Source organism: Saccopteryx leptura, chromosome 1 (genome assembly GCF_036850995.1).
Source record: "Saccopteryx leptura isolate mSacLep1 chromosome 1, mSacLep1_pri_phased_curated, whole genome shotgun sequence".
NCBI lineage: Eukaryota > Metazoa > Chordata > Mammalia > Chiroptera > Emballonuridae > Saccopteryx > Saccopteryx leptura.
Genome location: NC_089503.1, coordinates 108,480,891 through 108,499,390, shown reverse-complemented (window position 1 = coordinate 108,499,390; position 18,500 = coordinate 108,480,891). Strand labels below are relative to the sequence as shown.

The 18,500-nt window shown below is 44.5% G+C and overlaps 1 protein-coding gene across 8 annotated transcripts in view; it reads left to right on the top strand.

Moving 5' to 3' along the window:
- The window catches only part of PDZD2 (PDZ domain containing 2), a 342,143-nt gene that overhangs the window by 246,126 nt on the left and 77,517 nt on the right, over nt 1–18,500 (top strand). For 7 of the 8 annotated variants that reach the window (XM_066373870.1, XM_066373861.1, XM_066373853.1 and 4 more), the window contains one exon: nt 9,336–9,837. In XM_066373870.1, the coding sequence (XP_066229967.1) occupies nt 9,336–9,837 (502 nt within the window). Of the gene's footprint in view, nt 1–9,335; nt 9,838–18,500 lie in introns of those variants that run through there. The other variant, XM_066373905.1, reaches the window with a different exon arrangement.

Below are 18,500 nucleotides of genomic sequence, written 5' to 3'. Positions count from 1 at the left end.
GAGACCCCGAGGTCACCAGCTTGAGCCCAAGGTCGCTGACTTGAGTAAGGTGTCACTCAGTTTGCTGTAAACCCCTGGTCAAGGCACATATGAGAAAGCAATCAATGAACAACTAAGTGCCACAATGAAGAATTGATGCTTCTCATCTCTCCCTTCCTGTCTCTCTGTCCCAAGCTGTCCCTCTCTCTGTCTCTGTCACAAAAAAGACCACATGTTGTATGATCCCATTTATATGAAATGTCCAGAATAGATCTCTGCATTCAGAATCCATCAAAGAGACCCAAACCCCAAAAGGCTGCTCTACTGGCCCCATGGGAAGCCCATCTTTCCACTTGCTGCATCCAAACACTTAGCACCATCCTGACTTCTCTCTCTCTCACCCTGTTTCTGATCCAAAAGCAAGAGCCGGTGACTCTCCCTTCAGAACTGATCACAGTCAGGCCATTTCTAACCATCTCCACGGCTACTCTACAAGGAACTGTCTCTCCCTGGAATTTCTGAAGATGATCATCTCTCTGGTCTCCCTCCATCTCCCCTTGCCTGTTCTCGACACAGAAACACAGGAATTGTTTCAGAACATATCACATGCTCCCCTGCTCATAAAACAGTTCCCATTTTGCACAAGTTTTCCCAGCAGCTGACGATGCCTGGCATGAATGTGTCTCCGTTACCTCTCCTGCCTCATCCCCTGTTAATCCCCTTCTCGCTTCACTCCTCTCCAGCCACAAAGGCCTCCTTCCTATTCCCCAAGCACACCAGACACACTTCTAGTATATACCACTTTTGCTCTGGCTTTTCCCTCTGTCTGGAGTGGTCCTCCAGGCAGCTTCATGGCCACTCTTTCATCATCCGTGTCTGCTCCATGTTCCCAGGGATGCAGCCTGCACACGGCGTTCCACAGTCCGGCTGGCTCTGCCAGTTCCTGGCATGCTCAGTCCTCCTTCTCCTGTGCAAGGTTTTTTCTTTTCCATAGCACGTCTTACCTTCTAACATACTATAGAGTTGGATGCCTTTTTAAAAAAGATTTTTTATATTGACTTTTTTAGAAAGAAGATAAAGCGAGAGCAAGAAAGGTGGAGGGGAGCAGGAAACATCAACCCATAGTTGCTTCTCGTATGTGCCTTGACCAGGCAAGCTCAGGGTTTCAAACCAGCGACCTCAGCGCTCCAGGTCAATGTTTTATCCACTGTGCCACCACAGGTCAGGCTGGATGCATATTTTAATTTTTTATTTTTTACAGAGACAGAGAGTGAGTCTGAGAGAGGGTTAGACAGGGACAGACAGACAGGAATGGAGAGAGAGATGAGAAGCATCAATCATTAGTTTTTCATTGCACATTGCAACACCGTAGTTGTTCATTGATTGCTTTCTCATACGTGCCTTGACCACGGGCCTTCAGCAGACCGAGTAACCCCTTGTTGGAGCACGCCACCTTGGGTTCAAGCTGGTGGGCTTTTTGCTCAAACCAGATGAGCCCGCGCTCAAGCTGGCAACCTCGGGGTCTCAAACCTGGGTCCTCTGCATCCCAGTCCGACACTCTATCCACTGTGCCACCGCCTGGTCAGGCTAGCTGCATATTTTAATAAGTCTGTTATTTATCGTCTGTCTCTCCTGCTAGATTGTAAGCGCCACAAAGACAGGAATCCTTTTGTTCACAGCTGTACCCCTAAATGCCTAAAACAGGATTCGGCATATAGTAGGCATTCAATAACTATTTGTTGAATGAATGAATGAATGAATCAGTAATGAGCAAGTAGTAATTTTATAAACCAAAAAAGAGCATTATGTCATGAGAAAAATAAAGTGAAACGAGTTCCCAGGGACAGTGTCTGCTGCTCATCGCTTCCCTGGCGAGATGAGACGACTCACTCACACACAGAAGAAGCTGACTTCACCAGCCCCCCTTTGCTCCCTTGGGAAGAAGTGACCAATACCATCAGGGGCAGTTAGCAAACCCATGTGGCTGGAGTTCTGATTTGATTCTGAAGGTTGGTTTCATATAATTACAAAAAAAAACACAAAAAACAAAAACACACCACTGCTTCACTCATAGTAATTTAATAAACAAATGCAATCGTTTGCAAAGAGAAGCCTAGAGGTGCTCTTTTGCAGGCCAGTACCTCCTAAGGTACTGATCAGACATTTTTAGTCAATGTAGCTTCTGAATTTCTATTTCCAAAAGGCATGTGGGTGGGTTTTTTTTGTTTTGTTTTGTTTTTTGTGACAGACAGAGTCAGACAGAGGGATAGATAGGGATAGACAGCCAGGAAGGGAGAGAGATGAGAAACATCAATTCTTTGTTGCAGCATCTTAGTTGTTCATTGATTGTTTTCTCATATGTGCCATGCCTGGGGAGCTACAGCAGACTGAGTGACCCCTTGCTCAAGCCAGCAACCTTGGGCTCAAGCTGGTGAGCCTTGCTCAAACCAGATGAGCCTCTGCTCAAGCTTGGGACCTTGGGGTCTCGAACCTGGGTCTTCCGCGTCCCATTCCGACACTCTATCCACTGAGCCACCGCCTGGTCGGGCAGCATGTGGGTGCTTTAAAGAAAGCTTTTATCGAATTCATGCGGAAATGAGGCACATGAGAACCTTCGAGAAAAAATGAAACGGTCTGTAAACCTTGCTGCTATAGGATAGAAAGGCCACACTGCGGCCTCCTTCCTGTTACTGGGGTTGCAAATGCGCAGTGCATCCCAGTGAGGGGATTCTTTGCTGTGAGAGTTGTGAATTTAAATCAGTCTTGTTAGTTTGAGATGTGGACGTTTAAGATAAATGTGAAAGTCGGTGATACCTCGTTGCATGGAAATTTTTTCCATTGATCATATGAGTTAGCTGCTTTTTAGCCATTGTTTTTCTTCAGTGGGTGCCCACCTCCACCCCTTCACATCAAGAAGCTCCTAGCAGGAAGCAGAGAGAGAGAGAGAGAGAGAGAGCGCTCAGCTTCAGCACAGAATAGAGAGCACAGTCCGTGGTTGCAGAAGCCGGAACGGAGCAGGGATGGGACAACGAGATGCACACGGAATGCTGACAGACACAGGGGTAGCTGCTGCTGTCCAGCCTGACACACTGATTAATTCAATCGGTGTTTGTGGAGTCACAGGGTAGCACACCCGCTTTCTTTCTTAATCCTCTCTGTGTAATTCCACCCCTGTTTGATTCTGCCTTAAAGGTGGACTTTCAGTGTTGGTTTGATTTAGGATGCATATTGATAATTATTTTTAAGTGACTAGTGAGCCCTTTTTATGCGTGTGATGTAGGGGAACAAGACCAATTATAAACTGAGTTATTCTGGGTATTGTCCTGCTATACATGTCTGGAAGTATGATTTTACTGTACTAGTAAGCTAACAACTTAGCCTGCCACCGTGTCATGGATGGCTGCAGAAGGCAGGAGACTTTTGGATCAGAGATGCAAAGACAGTTTATTATTCATGGAAATAGCAGTAGCCAAAGTATCAGCATTATTTACCAACTCCCTGAGGGTAGTGTGGACCTCTGTGCTGGTGTGTAGATGGGTGGGATTTAAATTTCACTGCCATGTGGGGGTGGTAACAAGAGTTGGTAGCTGATAATTTGGGTTGGATTTGAATGGCTAAGACTGTATTATAGGTCAGAGAGCAAAACGCCTCAAATGATTATTACCCTGATTTTTCACTCTCAAGTTGTATTCCCCCATTCTAATTTTATGATAAAAAATAATAAATACACATTTTGTAATAAAGAAAACATTGATTTATTTATATTCTCGACTCCGGACTCCAGATGAAGGAGTGAGTGGAGGGAGGGGTTGCTGACCCCCAGCGTTCGTGCTGAATAGCGGAGGTGAGAAGTAAAAGTTGGCTTCCCCAGGAGCACCCCCCACGCAGGCAGCAGCTGGAATACAGTGTCCTAGTGTATTTCTACTCTGAGCCTTGACTCTGAACTAGTCTCAAAGCCTCATTGGAGCCTGAGCCCCACGCCCCTCCATCTAATGAGGGCTGACACTCTCCTTCAGTGTACTAGCAAGGAGTGGATTGATTTGTTTTCAGAAAAGGCTTTATGAGAGCACCAAGGCTGTCGTTCACTCTTAGCCAGAAATTTCCACTTTCAGAGTCTCCCAGAGCACGTTTAGCTCTTTCTAGGGAGGGCTGTGGAATCTGGGAGGAACATATTCAAAATTCAATGCAGTTGGAAGGCAGCGCCTGCAAGAGACTGCCCTTGGGGAACCTGGCTACTGAAGGACTCCAGGGAATACCTGTTACCATCCTCCTGTCCCCTCATAGAGCTGTCCATACGTGCCTTCCCCTGTTTCCCAGCCGAGACTTCACTGGGAAATTGATCTGTATATATTTAACTCTTCTTCTCTACTCATTGTTCTCTGGGAACCAACAGATTCACACACAACCTCAGACAGCCTTCTGGATTCTTAGGTTTAGCAGGTTTTCAAAGGTCCACAAGCAGCTTTTCAGCCTCCTATTATTTCTTAGGCAAGAGAAGATCATGGGCAAGAAAAATCTATATCCATTTATCCTCTGTTTTAGACCAGGTAGCTGTTAGCAACTGGTCCCATTCCATAAAACTCAGGCTGTCATGATAGGTGTTTATAAACATCTTGCAGTCATGTTTAGTGTCCTGGGAGCCTGACACACATGGAAAAAGGTCTGCTTTGCTAAAAAGTCTAAGTTCCAGACTTCTTTCCTGTGGTCTCTGGGTTTCATAATGTTTCGCGGCATTGTAGTGCAGGCCCATGCCCAGTGCTGGAGATCCAAGTTACTCTCGGTTACACACAGATACACACTCCCGGTTCCGCTTGGTGGCACCCCTTTGTGGGTTCACACTGTGTGCCAGGCATCAGTAACCAAAGGCTGAATGCCCAAGATGATTTTCAAAGGCACCTGGAGAATGCCTTCCAAGAGCTTTGGCAAAACAGTCTAGGACATCAAAGTTTTATAGCTCCCTCAAGTCCTCTTTGATGGAATCAGAGCATGGATGAATAATGCATGTTTTTGGCTTTCCAATACCTCCCTGTCTTTGTCCTCTCATCTCCTTCCTCCCAATTTTCTTGTTCTTCAAACTGCAGACTTCAGCTTTTCAAAGCACCCAGCCTCTCCTGCCAACCCCTAGAGAGCCCAGACTCCAGAATTATGACAGAGCATCTAGAAACAGGAGGTACTCAAAACTTTCTTTGCATAAAGCACTTTTTGAGGGGAAAGGAAGGAGGAAGGATCTGTTCCAGAAAGATTCCTGCAAATGCCAAGTGACTTAACCACACACACTTCACGGGAAGGGTTCTAAGCAAGAATTCAGAACCTCACTTCTGGATATGCTAGTCTTTCCTCATTTCTATTAAGGTCATACTGGGATAGTCAAAATCAAATACATTTTAATTGAATTAATCATTTTACAGGCCAGAGGACAGGTTCAAATTTGGGGAAGAAACCAAAGAATTCATATGGTAGAAAAGCTTCTAATTTTAAGCATTGATCATGAACAGGAGACCTTTGCTTTTTCTAAGTCATGCGATTGCATTTCGTTTCTTGTTGACTTTGAAGCTTACAGATTCTAATGGTGAATAAGAATCCTGCACAACCAAAGGCAGTGGTCCCCAACCTTTTTTGGGCCATGGACCGGTTTAATGTCAGAAAATATTTTCATGGACCGGCCTTTAGGGTGGGACGGATAAATGTATCACATGACCAAGACAAGTGTCAAGAGTGAGTCTTAGACGGATGTAACAGAGGGTTGGGGACCACTAACCAAAAGGATTTGGAAGTATGAATTAGCCAGGATAGTGCTGGAAAAGTTAGGAAAGTCGTTTCAATACCAATGGCTAGGGAATGTGAGTGCGTTACATTTAAGTTAATTTGAAGAATTGAAAGAAAATTACCCTCTGCTTAAAAGTCTCTTTCTCACCAACTTTCTAGAGTGTACATAATTCATTCATTATACTTTGTCTTTGGGATGACCTTAGCAAATTCTAGGTCCAGGAAGGAATAAAATAGCCTGTCATACAGTTCCCTGCAGGTGTCAGGGTCTTATTTATTGTTCGGAAGCCAGGAGAGGACAGGGAGATGGTGCCAGACTAAAGATAAGCTCCTCATGCTTTGTAATTTTGCTTAGTGTGGATTCTGCATAAGGAATAAAGTGCTTTCAGTCATGGAACTTTCCAGTGTTCTTGGAGCTACCCTGAGAGTAGAAATGGGGAAGATACTCAGGAGCTTCTGTTCTGAATCAACGGGCCAGCCTCTTGGGTACTGAAAAGGGGGTCCCTGCGTAAAACCCATTAAGTTGTTCAGAGTTTTAGCACAAAAGGTAGAGTCCCAAAAACAATTTTAAAGGACATTCCTCTCCAGGTGAAATCTTTTTCAGATTTTTGGGAAATGTCCAAGAGGCCTAGGACAACTTGGACATAAAAGGAATGTTTCTGTTTTTTCAGGTGATCTTTGGTCGTTGGCACTGGATCAGGCTTGTTGGGATGGCTTGCCTCTCTCACCCCCAGACCTCTTCCTGGGAATGGAAAAGGAGGGTGCACAATTATTGGAATGTGAAAGCAGCTTAGATGACCATTTTAATGCCCCATTTTATAGATGAGGAAACTGCATGCTTGGAAAATTACAGTTGAAGACGCAGAATTGTACAGCAAACAGGGCATGGGCTTGGGAATCAGACAGTCCTCACTCTCCTCACGGTTATGGGAACTGGGGCGAGTGAATACATATTTATGAGCCTTTGTTTCTTCTTCAGCAAGCAGTTCTTAGGGACAAACCACTCAAAACGTAGCCAGTATTCTTTTATTTGCTATTGTTCTTTTTAAGTTGAGACATAATTTACCTAACATAAAATTCACCATTTCAAAGTGGGTATATTCACTGTTGTATAGTCTTCATCACTATCTAATTCCAGAACATTTCCATCACCCCCCAAAAACCCAGTACCTATTAGGAGTCAGTCCCAATTTTCCCACCCCTACATTCCTGGCAAACACTCATATACTTTCCATCTGTATGGGTTTGCCTGGTCTGAGCATGGCCCAAAAGTAGAATCATATAGGTGGTCTGGCATCTTTCACTTAGCATAATGTTTCAAATCTCACCTAAGTTATAGAATATACTTCTTTAAAAAATATAGATAGATAGATAGATAGATAGATAGATAGATAGATAGATAGATAGATTTTAGCGAGAGAGAAGAGGGTAAGGGGGAGAGACAGGAACATCGATCTGCTCTTGTATGTTCCCTGACGGGGATTGAACCAGCAACCTCTGTGCTTCGGGACTATGTCCTAAACAACCGAGCTATCTGGCCAGGACTACTTCTTTCTTCCTTTATTATTGTCAAATATTATTCCATTATATGGATATACCACAGTTTATTCATCAGTTGATGAAAATATGGAAAAATTACCATTGTTTTACAGTTGAGCCAAAGGCAGAACTTTGGGTCTGATTCTCAACCTGGTCCTGTTTTAACTACTGCACACTGTTTTCTATAACATCTGAGCATCTGAGTACAGTCATTGAATTCATGGTAGTGATTTGCTCAAAGAAGCCCTTATAACCTGGCTAACTGCTGTTAGAATTTTATACCTGTTTACACAAATTTTTCTAGTATGAATAAAAAAATCCCAATAATCTAAGGAAATAAAATCTAAACATGATAGAAAAATTATACTGAAAACCAGGTTTAACTTTGATTTTTCTATACTCCAGTGGACTGGTCTTTACACCTCTTCATCCGCTGTTTTTCAGAGAACAGCCTGAGTCTTGTATAGTATCTTTTATCTACCCAGGTTTTGTGTGTTAAGTTCCTTATCGTAGTTTATAGCCTAGGGTCAGAAAGAGTTTTTATTAGCTTTGCTTACTATTTAAAGGACCTTCTGTTTTGTTCACTTTACTCCATGGCAAATTTAAAATTATTCTCTTCTTCCCTTAGACTGTCCCTGTCACTGTTTTAGGTATGGAAAGTATATGCCTTTGGCCCAGAACTTAGTGCGTTTTAAACGCAGCTGGTCACCTCACCTCTCCTTATGACCTGGCCCCCTTCTCATTCGCTGACTGCCCCAGCTCTCAGGTCTGGTTTCCAGGACTGGAGGGAGCAAAGCTAGCTAGCTTGGTATACTTGGGAAAGTTCTGTTTTTCACTTATTCAAGATGAAGGCTTTCTCTTGGTGGGCACATGAAGAGCAGAAGCAGGTCTGACTTCTTAAGGAGTTGGTTGTTGACATTGTCTGCTTGAGAACTGGTGATGTGTATGGAATGTGGCAAGGTTCCAGTGCTGAGGGCATGTCCCTGGGTTCGTCTGGGGTTCGTGCTTCCTTATCTTGGGTGGCATGGGTGGAGGGTCTAGCCCAACCTGGTTTCCTGACTTTGAGCCAGTGTTTTCTTTGCTGAAGCTTTAATTATCTGGTCTGATCACCACTAATTATTCATCTTATGTGATGTTCTGTTTTTTTGTTATTCTTTAATATCTGGAATAGTATTGTGTCAAGGCTTCACATGCATTATCTTGTTTATATTATTTCCTGCTTCTAAGTGTTTGGCAGCCCCCAAATCTGTGGAAAACAATGGAGCCCACCTCATGTTTTCTTTAAGCTAAGGGTCCCTCCTTTCTCCCACTATTCCTCATTCTCACAGTTTCCACAGACTTTTTGGTCCTGGTCACCCTGTGTGTGTGCGCGTGTTTTCTACTTTGTCAGTGTTCCTCTAAACAAGATGTCCAGACTGGAAATGACACTCCATGTGCGTGTGAACCACCCAACTAGAACCATTACCAAGAGATGAGCCCATTCTGGTACAGGACACGCGTGCTTATGGCCAGCTGCGTCCTCAAGTTGGTGCCTTCTCACTCCATCTGCGGTGGGCAGAGGTCCCTGCTGTTGGGCAGTTGAGGTCTTGATCCTAAGGGCAGAACGTTACATTTCCTCCAGTCTCCTTTACCCATTCTCTACCCCGGGGACTGGCAGTGTTATCACATTAGCACTGTATGAATGGGAGGCTAGAATAATTCCAAGGCAAGAAATTGATGAGTGGAGGACTTTTTTTTTTTTAATGGTATGTTAGGATTGGCTCTGTTAATAGGAAAATCCTTCTCTGATTATCTATCCTAAGGTACTGTCATTAGTAATTTCTAGTTCATTTGGTTTTTCTGGCTTATTTCGGAGTCATTTTTAGCATCCACATTATATAGATTGAAAGAACGAAATGAGCATTAAGTCCCTTTAGGGAACTCAATTCCTCAATCTGTTGGCCAGGTTTTTAATGACATGGGTCCCATGTGGGCCATTGAATGCGCCAACCCATGGTATCGTTCAGGAGAGATGTTTGGAGGGTTTTAACCACGCACTCTGTGTGTTGCAGTTACCTGGCCGAGCAGTGCTGGAATGGCGGCTTCATCTACCTGATCATGCTGCGTCGCTTCAAGCACAAAGTCCATTCTCCTTATAATGGCAACAGTAGCAACAACTCTGAACCCGGAGAAACACCAACCCTGGAGCTGGGTGACCGAACTGTGAAAAAGGGGAAAAGAACAAGAAAGTTTGGAGTCATTTCCAGGCCTTCTGCCCACAAGACCACTGAAGAACCCAAGAGCAGCCCTGGCTGTGAGTTGGACCATGACCCCATCTCTGAGCTGGACAATGGCCCAGACCCTGAACTTGGAAATGGTCATGCCTTTGAGCTAGAAAATGGCCCAGATTCTCTCAAGGAGGTGGCTGGACCCCATCTAGATAGGTCAGAAGTGGACAGAGGGACAGAGCATAGAATTCCAAAGACAGATGCTCCTGTGCCCATGAGCAATGACAAACGCCCCTTCTCAAAATCTGGGAAGACAGACTCCCAATCCAGTGACTGCCTCGCACGGGTAAGGTTTACTTTGATTATAGAAACTGAATTTTATAAGTAATATTGTTTGAAATTGCTTTTAAAGTTTAGAAAATATGTCTAAGATGGCCTTGCATTTAGAAGCCAACACATTTATTAAGATAAATGATCAGAGGACCTAGCAATAACAACCAAAAAATCCAAGTCATTTTATCCTACTTAAATAAAGAGCGAGTCGAGTGATCCTAAGTGGAAAATTCAAGCCTTCTGTGGTATGATTTGAGCCATATGAAACCCAGATGAAGTACTCGAACTGCATCATTATTTATCACTGCTGTCACCGGGGGAATTGCCACCGCACGGCCAAGAATTCCTGGTGGCAGTTGATAGCATAAACATCCAGGCCTTGGTATTACACAGGAAGGATGTCCCAACATGCAGGGAAGCATCTGCTTTTATTTTTAACACTTCAAACCCCGTGACATTTTCACAGGATCGTGTCATTACGTTGCTGAATTCCAGCAAAGTTTAGAAACTCCACAAAGATCTCTGATACGGTGCTATCCAGCTGTGATGGTCAGGACTGGTCTCACTATTATCTAAAGGCAAAGCAGATGTGGCATGTTCTGAATGGCACTGGGTATGTCTCCCCCATGGTAACCAGCACTCTCTCGTTAGTTTGCATTTCTTTAGGATAAGCATGCTCTTTCCAAGAATCCTCTTGGTAGATACTCCTGTGGGTTCTTAATGAAGCAATAACTTCCTAAGTGGTTCCCAATTGGTGTCGTTGCCCCTCGGGATGAAGGAGAAATTTGGGAAGGTGGAAAATGGGCACAGAGGGAAGAGTCCAGTTCAGCTTTGCTGGGAAGTGGAGCCCTGTGAATTAATGTAATTTCTTTTTTTAAAATTATTTTTATTTATTCATTCATTTTAGAGGAGAGAGAAAGAAGGGGAGAGAGAGAGAAAAAAGAGAGAGAGAGAGAGAGAGAGAGAGAGAAAAGGGGGGAGGAGCAGGAAGCATCAACTCCCATATGTGCCTTGACTGGGCAAGCCCAGGGTTTTGAACTGGCGACCTCAGCATTCCAGGTCGATGCTTTATCCACTGCGCCACCACAGTGGATAGAGGGGGTTAAGAACAATCAAAATAACCCCCTCTAAAAGGACCATGTTCCTTCATCTGAGGAGCTAGATGATTATCATAAAGCCTAACACAGAGGAGATATATTTGTAGATGGGATGTGTAAACAGAAGGAAAATTAATGTCTCTAGCAATGATTTTTCTACCAAGTTATCCTCCCCCAAAAAGGGATTAAGAGCAAGGAAAATATTATAATGCTCCCTCCAAATTAAGGCCCATAAAAATACAGCCCCTCCCCTCAATCTAAAAGCAGAATGTTTTTATAAACATTTTATAAGCCAAAATTTCCTGAAGCAAAGAAACAATTACTATTAATTGATATGGAAAATATTTTGCACCCCAAAATAACACTAACGTAAAGCAAAAGCAGTTAGTGAAAACAGGTCTACTGTAGGTCATTTGTAAAAGCAAAATTGCGTAACATGAACTTTTGAAAATCTGTGGATGACTGCATTATAGAGTGTTCCTTATCAATGGTACTATATCCTGACATGATTTGTCCCCCTAATGATTAGATTGTAAATATGCAGAAAGATTGAGGTGGAAAAAAAGGGGAGGGGGAATATCGATATCCTTAATCATTTTGAAGACTTAAGGTTGACTCTCACAACTTACAGAACAGGCTTTCCCCTGTTGTAGGACAAGTAGAAATAATTTGGAATGATTTAAAAAAAAAAAAAGAAATAAAATACCACCAAACTTTTAAGAAAGCACCATCTTCTGCTCATTTTAATGAAAGGCAATAACATAAAATTGAATTTCTGGATTAGACTCTGAAGACTACACATATCAGAGTACCTGATTTTTGCGCTCATGGTCAAATGTCCATGAAAACCAAACCTTGTTCTATTAAAGTCCACATGCCTGTAGAAAGAGATGTTCCATCTGGAATCTGCATTCTCTATCTCTGTCTATAATCTATAGACTGATTATTGGCTTTTGGTCTTGCAAAGTCAGAATGGGCCACGCATCTTAGACATGAATATATCTGCACCTTTTTCAACCCCAGAAGTATCATCACTAGATGCATTTATCCAAAATGGATAGAGTTGGCAAGAAATAGCTTCTTCCCTCTACCTCCAGGTGGTACCCAAACTGAAGCCAGTAGATCCTCATGGAAAGTTATTTAGGTCCTTGGGTTGGGGGGGCTGAGTGGATTTTCATTTTTACTCCAGGATAAGCCTAAGGCCGTGCTTCAGAAAAAGGAAATTTTGCTATTTATTTCTTAAGCCTGGAGGGTGGGGCAGGTGGGGTTCCATTCCATTTCAGTAATGAGAGCTTAAACATGTCAGCATTGTTCATTGCTGCTGTATTAATGATTTCCTGTACCTACAAAGACTTCATAAATTACAGAAAAGGCTTACGAGGATTGTTCAAACCATTCTTATTTTTCAGGTGCTTCTTTCTCACAGACTGTTATTTGTTACGTGTTTTTTTATATTCTGTTCTCCCTTAACAGAGCTATAGGAAAACATTTCCTTAACAAATATCTTCTTTTAAAAAAAAACCCAGGATGGTTTCATAAAATATTAGCACATAATGATAAGTAGGCAACCAGAATAATTTTTGAAATCACCAATGGTGGGTCCAACCTCTAACATGTAAGAATCTCCTAGGACATAGATAAGCAGTTTTAGAAATGCGTTCAGCATTCCTTACTCCTGTCTAGAGGTCATTACTCATCCAAGGTGACCGTTTTTGCCAGCCTGTTTAGACGTGTCTGTATTTGTGAAATGCCGCATGATAAAAATGAATTCAACCAAAGGCGGTCACATTACAAAGCAAAACATCCTGCCCTTTGCCAGGCAGCCGAGTTTATTCACGGCTGGTGCATGTGCCTATGGGGCCCTTTGTGGTCTCACCCAGTACTTGCACTCTGCTCCATACGGTGCCAGATCACTTCCCTCGGCCTTTCGCAGAGACCTCGGGAAGGTCTGAATCTGCAGGAATGGATGGGAAACAGGAGATTGACACTCAGGGCATCTCCCAGGTGGTCCCTGCTGTTTGCAACAGGCAAAAGCAGCATCAGGACAGTCCTCTTCTAGGAAGCCCCCATGGTCCCTGAGTGAACTTGCGTCCTCCTACATGGTGGTGTCTCCTAAGTCCGTGTCTGTGACCTCGCCTCTCTCCCGAGCCCGAGTTTGTACCACCTGCCCGCAGGACAATTCCCATGGCGCTCAGTGCAGCACTGGCCCACCCACGGGCCGCCCAGACCAGAAACCCGAGAGTCAGCTGGTGCCCACTCGTTCTGCCTTGCCCAGAACTTCCCCTGGTTTTGTGCTGACAGTCCCATGTCCTGGGAAATGCCTTTATCCCAAGTTGGGGACAGTTGGCATCCTGGAGTCAACTGAAATGCTGCCTTCTGTCTTATATCGTGTCTTACACCAGGTCCAGTCAGTCACCAAGTCCTGACAACTGTTCCTTTTACGGTCTACCTGCTCACCCTGCTTCTCCTTCCCCAACGCTCACAGCTTTAGTTCGGGGCCGGGCTGCTCTCCTGTCCCATCCGGGCAGTCACAGGGTCTCCGACCCGTCACCCTGTCCCACTCTCATCGCATCATCCGCTGTCCCCACTGCCACCAGAGAGACCTTTCCAAAGGGTGTCTCTCATCACACACGCACCAGCATACCCACCCGCACTGCGGCTTAAACCCTCTTGTCGGGTCCACTTTGTCTTCAGGGCAATATTTGAATAGCTTGGCATGAGTGGTACATGAGGCTCAGCATTATCTTATTCCTCCAATTTCTGCCTCCCTGATTTGGGCCGAGTTATAGTTTTTTTGTCTATTTGTCTTTTGGTTTTTTGCAAAAGGCCACACTCACTCTTGCCTCTGAGCCTTTGCAAATGCTGTTCTATACCATCCCGTCTTCTCCCCTCCCCGGTGAGCTTAGCGTCTACCTTTCCTAGGAGAACAAGCTCCATGACACTCTTTCGAGGAGGCTTCCGTAACTCCCTGTCACCTGCCCCTCTTCAGGCCTGTCCTGTCTGGGCTCCTGCTGTACCCCTGCTATGTTCCCCAATGCACGAATCCCACATGTTCCAAATACCATTTAAGGGCAAGGACCTTACTTGTCTTTCTGCCCTTAGTTGGTGCCTTGCACCTGTGGGTGCTCTGTAACTATTAATAAAGGCACCCAAGAGCAGCAGGCCTGAGAGAAGGACGCTGAGTCCCTGCCCGAGCTCTCCCCTCCAACTCTGGGGCCTTGGGCCTGCCACCTCCTTTCTCTGACCTTCCATGTTCTCACCTATAAGCTGAGCATTTTGGTCTGATGACTAAAGGACTGCAACTTTGACATTAGGATCACACGCTTCTTCTTCTCTTACTGATCGTTCTAAATAAGAAGGGATCAGCAAACAGTCTCAGAATAGGTTTGCAGCTAGAGCCAGAGAGCGTTGACTGCAGTGAAGTTCTAGTTGGGTGATGTGTCTTCTCACATTTCAGGCAAACATGCTGTTGTAAAATTTTATTTTTGGTTCCAGAAGAAGATGAGGTCATTTAAATGCTGCCAAGACAGCTCCCTTTAATGTAAGATCTCTGTTTGGTAAATAAATCCCCTTGTTTGCCTCCATGAAGAGGTGCACGTGTGCGCTCACGCAGTGATTGGTGCTCCATAGGAAAGGTAGCCCTCGGCAGCATTCACACAGCGGCCCATAGCGTCCAACTTTGTGTGGTTTGGCTTTGTCTCCACAGGCTGACAAAGTCTCCTTGCCCTGTAAGCCCATGTAAAGAGAACCAAAGCCTGAGCCATCTGTCTAGACGGGATCTGTTTCAGAACTCAGTTGTGTCTACAGTGGATCAGTGTTCACACGCTGAACATTGGCAAACATGCAGGTTTCCCATCTGCGTGAGCCTCTTAGTGTCCATCTCAATAGCTTTTGAAGAACCATAAGATTAGCAGATAAGCATAACTGTCCCTTTCACGACGTTTATGCATATTGTTACGTGCTGGGCATTGTCCTAGTTGCTAGAGAACCCACTGGTTAATGCCAGACAAGGTTCCCAGGGCATTTATCACATGGAAGGAGCCACAAGCAATAAATAAGCAACTAATCAAATCAGAATGTTAGATGGTGACAAAGTCACAAAGGAAAACAGACAGGGTGAAGTGAAAGACGGCTGGTCAGCGTCTCAGGGAGTGGGTGGCAGGATGTTTCCGCGGAGGAGCAGCCCAGGCAGCTGTCCTCAGGCAGGAATACTCGTGTCCCTGAGCAGAGAAAGGGAAGCACAGTGAGTGACCCAGGAGAGCACTAGGAGGTGACTCGGGGACGCGGGCCGGGCTAGATGTCAAAGCATCCTTTATGCCAGTGGTCCCCAACCCCCGGGCCGCGGACCGGTACCAGTCCATGGGCCATTTGGTACCGGTCCACAGAGAAAGAATAAATAACTTACATTATTTCTGTTTTATTTATATTTAAGTCTGAACGATGTTTTATTTTTAAAAAAATGACCAGATTCCCTCTGTTACATCCGTCTAAGACTCACTCTTGTTGCTTGTCTCGGTCACGTGATACATTTATCCATCCCACCCTAAAGGCCGGTCCGTGAAAATATTTTCTGACATTAAACCAGTCCATGGCCCAAAAAAGGTTGGGGACCACTGGACTGTATGCCATTGCCAGGAGCTAGCCTCATTCTGAGTCTAGTGGGGGCTGCTGAAAGGTTTAAGCTGAGTGTATGTTTTTGTTCAAGTTCACCCTAGATGTGTAATGGAGAGGAATGGATTATTGGAAGTGAAGAATTAAAAGGAAAGTCAGAGTGGAGGCTATTGCGATAGCCCAAGTTAAAGATGCTTGTAGCTTTGACAAAGGTGTGACAGGGATGAGGAGCCGAAGGTGGTGGAGGTGGATCTATTTTGCAGGTAGAGTTTACAGATCTTGCTCATGGTTTGGGTTAGGGAATAGGAGGAGGAATCAAAGATAACTCATGGCTTTGGGGTTGTGTTTCTTCTTTATCTTGAGTAGATGATAGTATTTTTCCCACTGAGATGGGGAAGCCAGGAGTGGGAGGGGGAGAGTCCTGCTTTGACAATACCAAAGTGTATATTAGATACCCAAGTGGAATTGTAAGGAGACAGTTGGAAATATACTTACTATTATTATATTTAAGGTGGCCAGTTGGGTTTCAGCCAGTACCAGCTTTAGCCAAATAAACTTCAAACACTGATTTTATTTTTAACTGAGCACTGCTTTCAGCTACAGGCAGATAAATTTAATACCATACTGACAACTGTACAATTGAGACTGATAACATCTGCCTCTTCCTGCTTGTGCCTTCTTTTGTGTCCCTCTGAACTTCTGATTAGGTGACCAAGATATTCCGAGGCAAGGAAACTTGCATTGATTTCTGTGGACTCACTCCTTACAGTTCCTACTGCCAAGTATGGGGAAAAACATGTTGTTGGACAAAAGTGGGGAAAAAAGATCTGTTTCTTGACTAGTATGGTCCGGAGCTGTACTATATAGATCGGGCATTTCTGCCCTCTGAAGACATTTTTATTAGATGTTTGTTTTGTTTTGTTTTGCTTTGCTTTTAGCTCCTGTGTGTTCTGGACAGGAGGGGGGGCTGTGGAGTGGGGCTCTGGGTGCTCTTGATGAAATTGTCTTTAAGTCTTTCTGTCAGAGTATGCATTCCCAATGATTATAGTTTTGCAGGTTTCTTGTCACAAGTCCCATTTCCAAAAACATTTAAAAATTAGAAAGGATGGGCCTGACCAGGCGGTGGTGCAGTGGATAAAGTGTCAGACTGGGATGTGGAGGACCCTGGTTCGAGACCCCGAGGTCGCCAGTTTGAGCGCAGGCTCATCTGGTTTGAGAAAGCTCACCAGCTTGGACCCAAGGTTGCTGGCTCGAGCAAGGGGTTACTCAGTCTGCTGAAGGCCCATGGTCAAGGCACATATGAGAAAGCAATCAATGAACAACTAAGGTGTCGCAACGAAAAACTAATGATTGATGCTTCTCATCTCTCCGTTCCTGTCTGTCCCTATCTATCCCTATCTCTGACTCTCTCTCTATCCCTGTAAAAAAAAAATTAGAAAGGATGGTATTGTCACACCATTTATGAACCATACTTAACGTGTCCTGTTTAACAAAGGAAGGGTAGGATGCGGGACGGGGTGGTGTAATGAGTAATGGGGATGGATAGCCTTTTGCTAATCTGGGGTAAAACCAAATAGATTTTCTTATTTCTGGACCCTAAGAATGGTCCCTGCTGCTCTGGGGAAAGAGGTCCACAGCTCCTCCTACCGGAAGAGGGGGAGCACTGCCCCACACCTTCAAGACTCCAGGAGTCACTGGCATATCTTCCAAGGAAAAAGCAAGTCAGGCCGCCTGCTCTAGCTTCTCAGCTGCGTCATGAGGCCCAGGGAGGCAGCCACCGGCTGACCCGCGTGCTAGTGTGGGGTGCCAGAAGCCAGGACAACAGGGGACCAGCACATCCCTGAACCTGTTCCCTCTGGGGCTACCCGCGAGGCCACAGGCTCTCGTGGTCTGGAAGTGTTGAAAGTTGCCATCTTGGTGGTACCACCGATTCTCAAGGATGGCATCTTGAATTAGTGGAGCCAAGTGACATGCTGAAGGCCAGGGAGGCTGTTTCTGAATGGGGAAGAGAGAAAGGTGTTCCAGAGGTCAGAGGCAACAACCCAAAAACCATGGAATCTAAAGTGAGACGATTGGATGATATAGAGATTGCTGACAAGTTCATGAACTACTGTGGTAAGCCAGTGACTTCTGAAGTTACATTTGGCCAGACAGGCTTCGTGTGTCTGTGGTGAGTGGATGAAGGAGACTGTTGGCATCCCCTGCATGTTGCTGGGGTAATGGAGCCCCACCGAGCAGGGGTGTACTAGAGAAAGTTAGGATCCAACAGGTCTCTGTCTGGTAATCATTTCCCCAGACATTCCTGGTGCTGCACATCAGTGACCATTCAACATCTGGTTTTTTACTATTGCATAAAGTTTCATTTCAGTTTCTGACAGTGTATATTTCACATTTTCTAAATGCTCCACATTCTTTCTTTTGCAAGCAGCTTGAATGGGCAGGTTGCCTATTTCTAGGGGGATGATGGCTTTGTCTATATCAGACCTTCACGATAGATGAAGAAAGCAGATGGCTTTTGTTTTAAGTGGTGAAGAATGCACTGTGACCTGTCCCCTCGTATGTAGAGCTAAAATGAAATGTAGGGATGAGCCTAAATAAGAACCAGAATAAACCACTTAGGGAGGTTTTGCTTTCTTTAAATAGCTGCGTAGCTGAGAGAATGCTAACATTTTGCAATGGGCATGTGTTTGTGTCCATGGGGTGAATGGGGGTCAGTGGAGAATGAACTAGCCAGAAAAGCTACCAGCAGTCCAGAGGACTTAGACACACTTATTAGTTGTTGTTTTTTTAATGGATGAATTTTTTGTGAGTCAAAGCATTTTTTTATGTATTAAGAGTATTGGAGACCAATGTCTGAAGAAGTCAATAACAAATTCATCAACTAATTTACTGTTTTGGTTTCTCCTACCAAAGATCTCATATGTTTTATGAATGTTTAAGATTCAACTCAATATGCTGTTTTTAACGT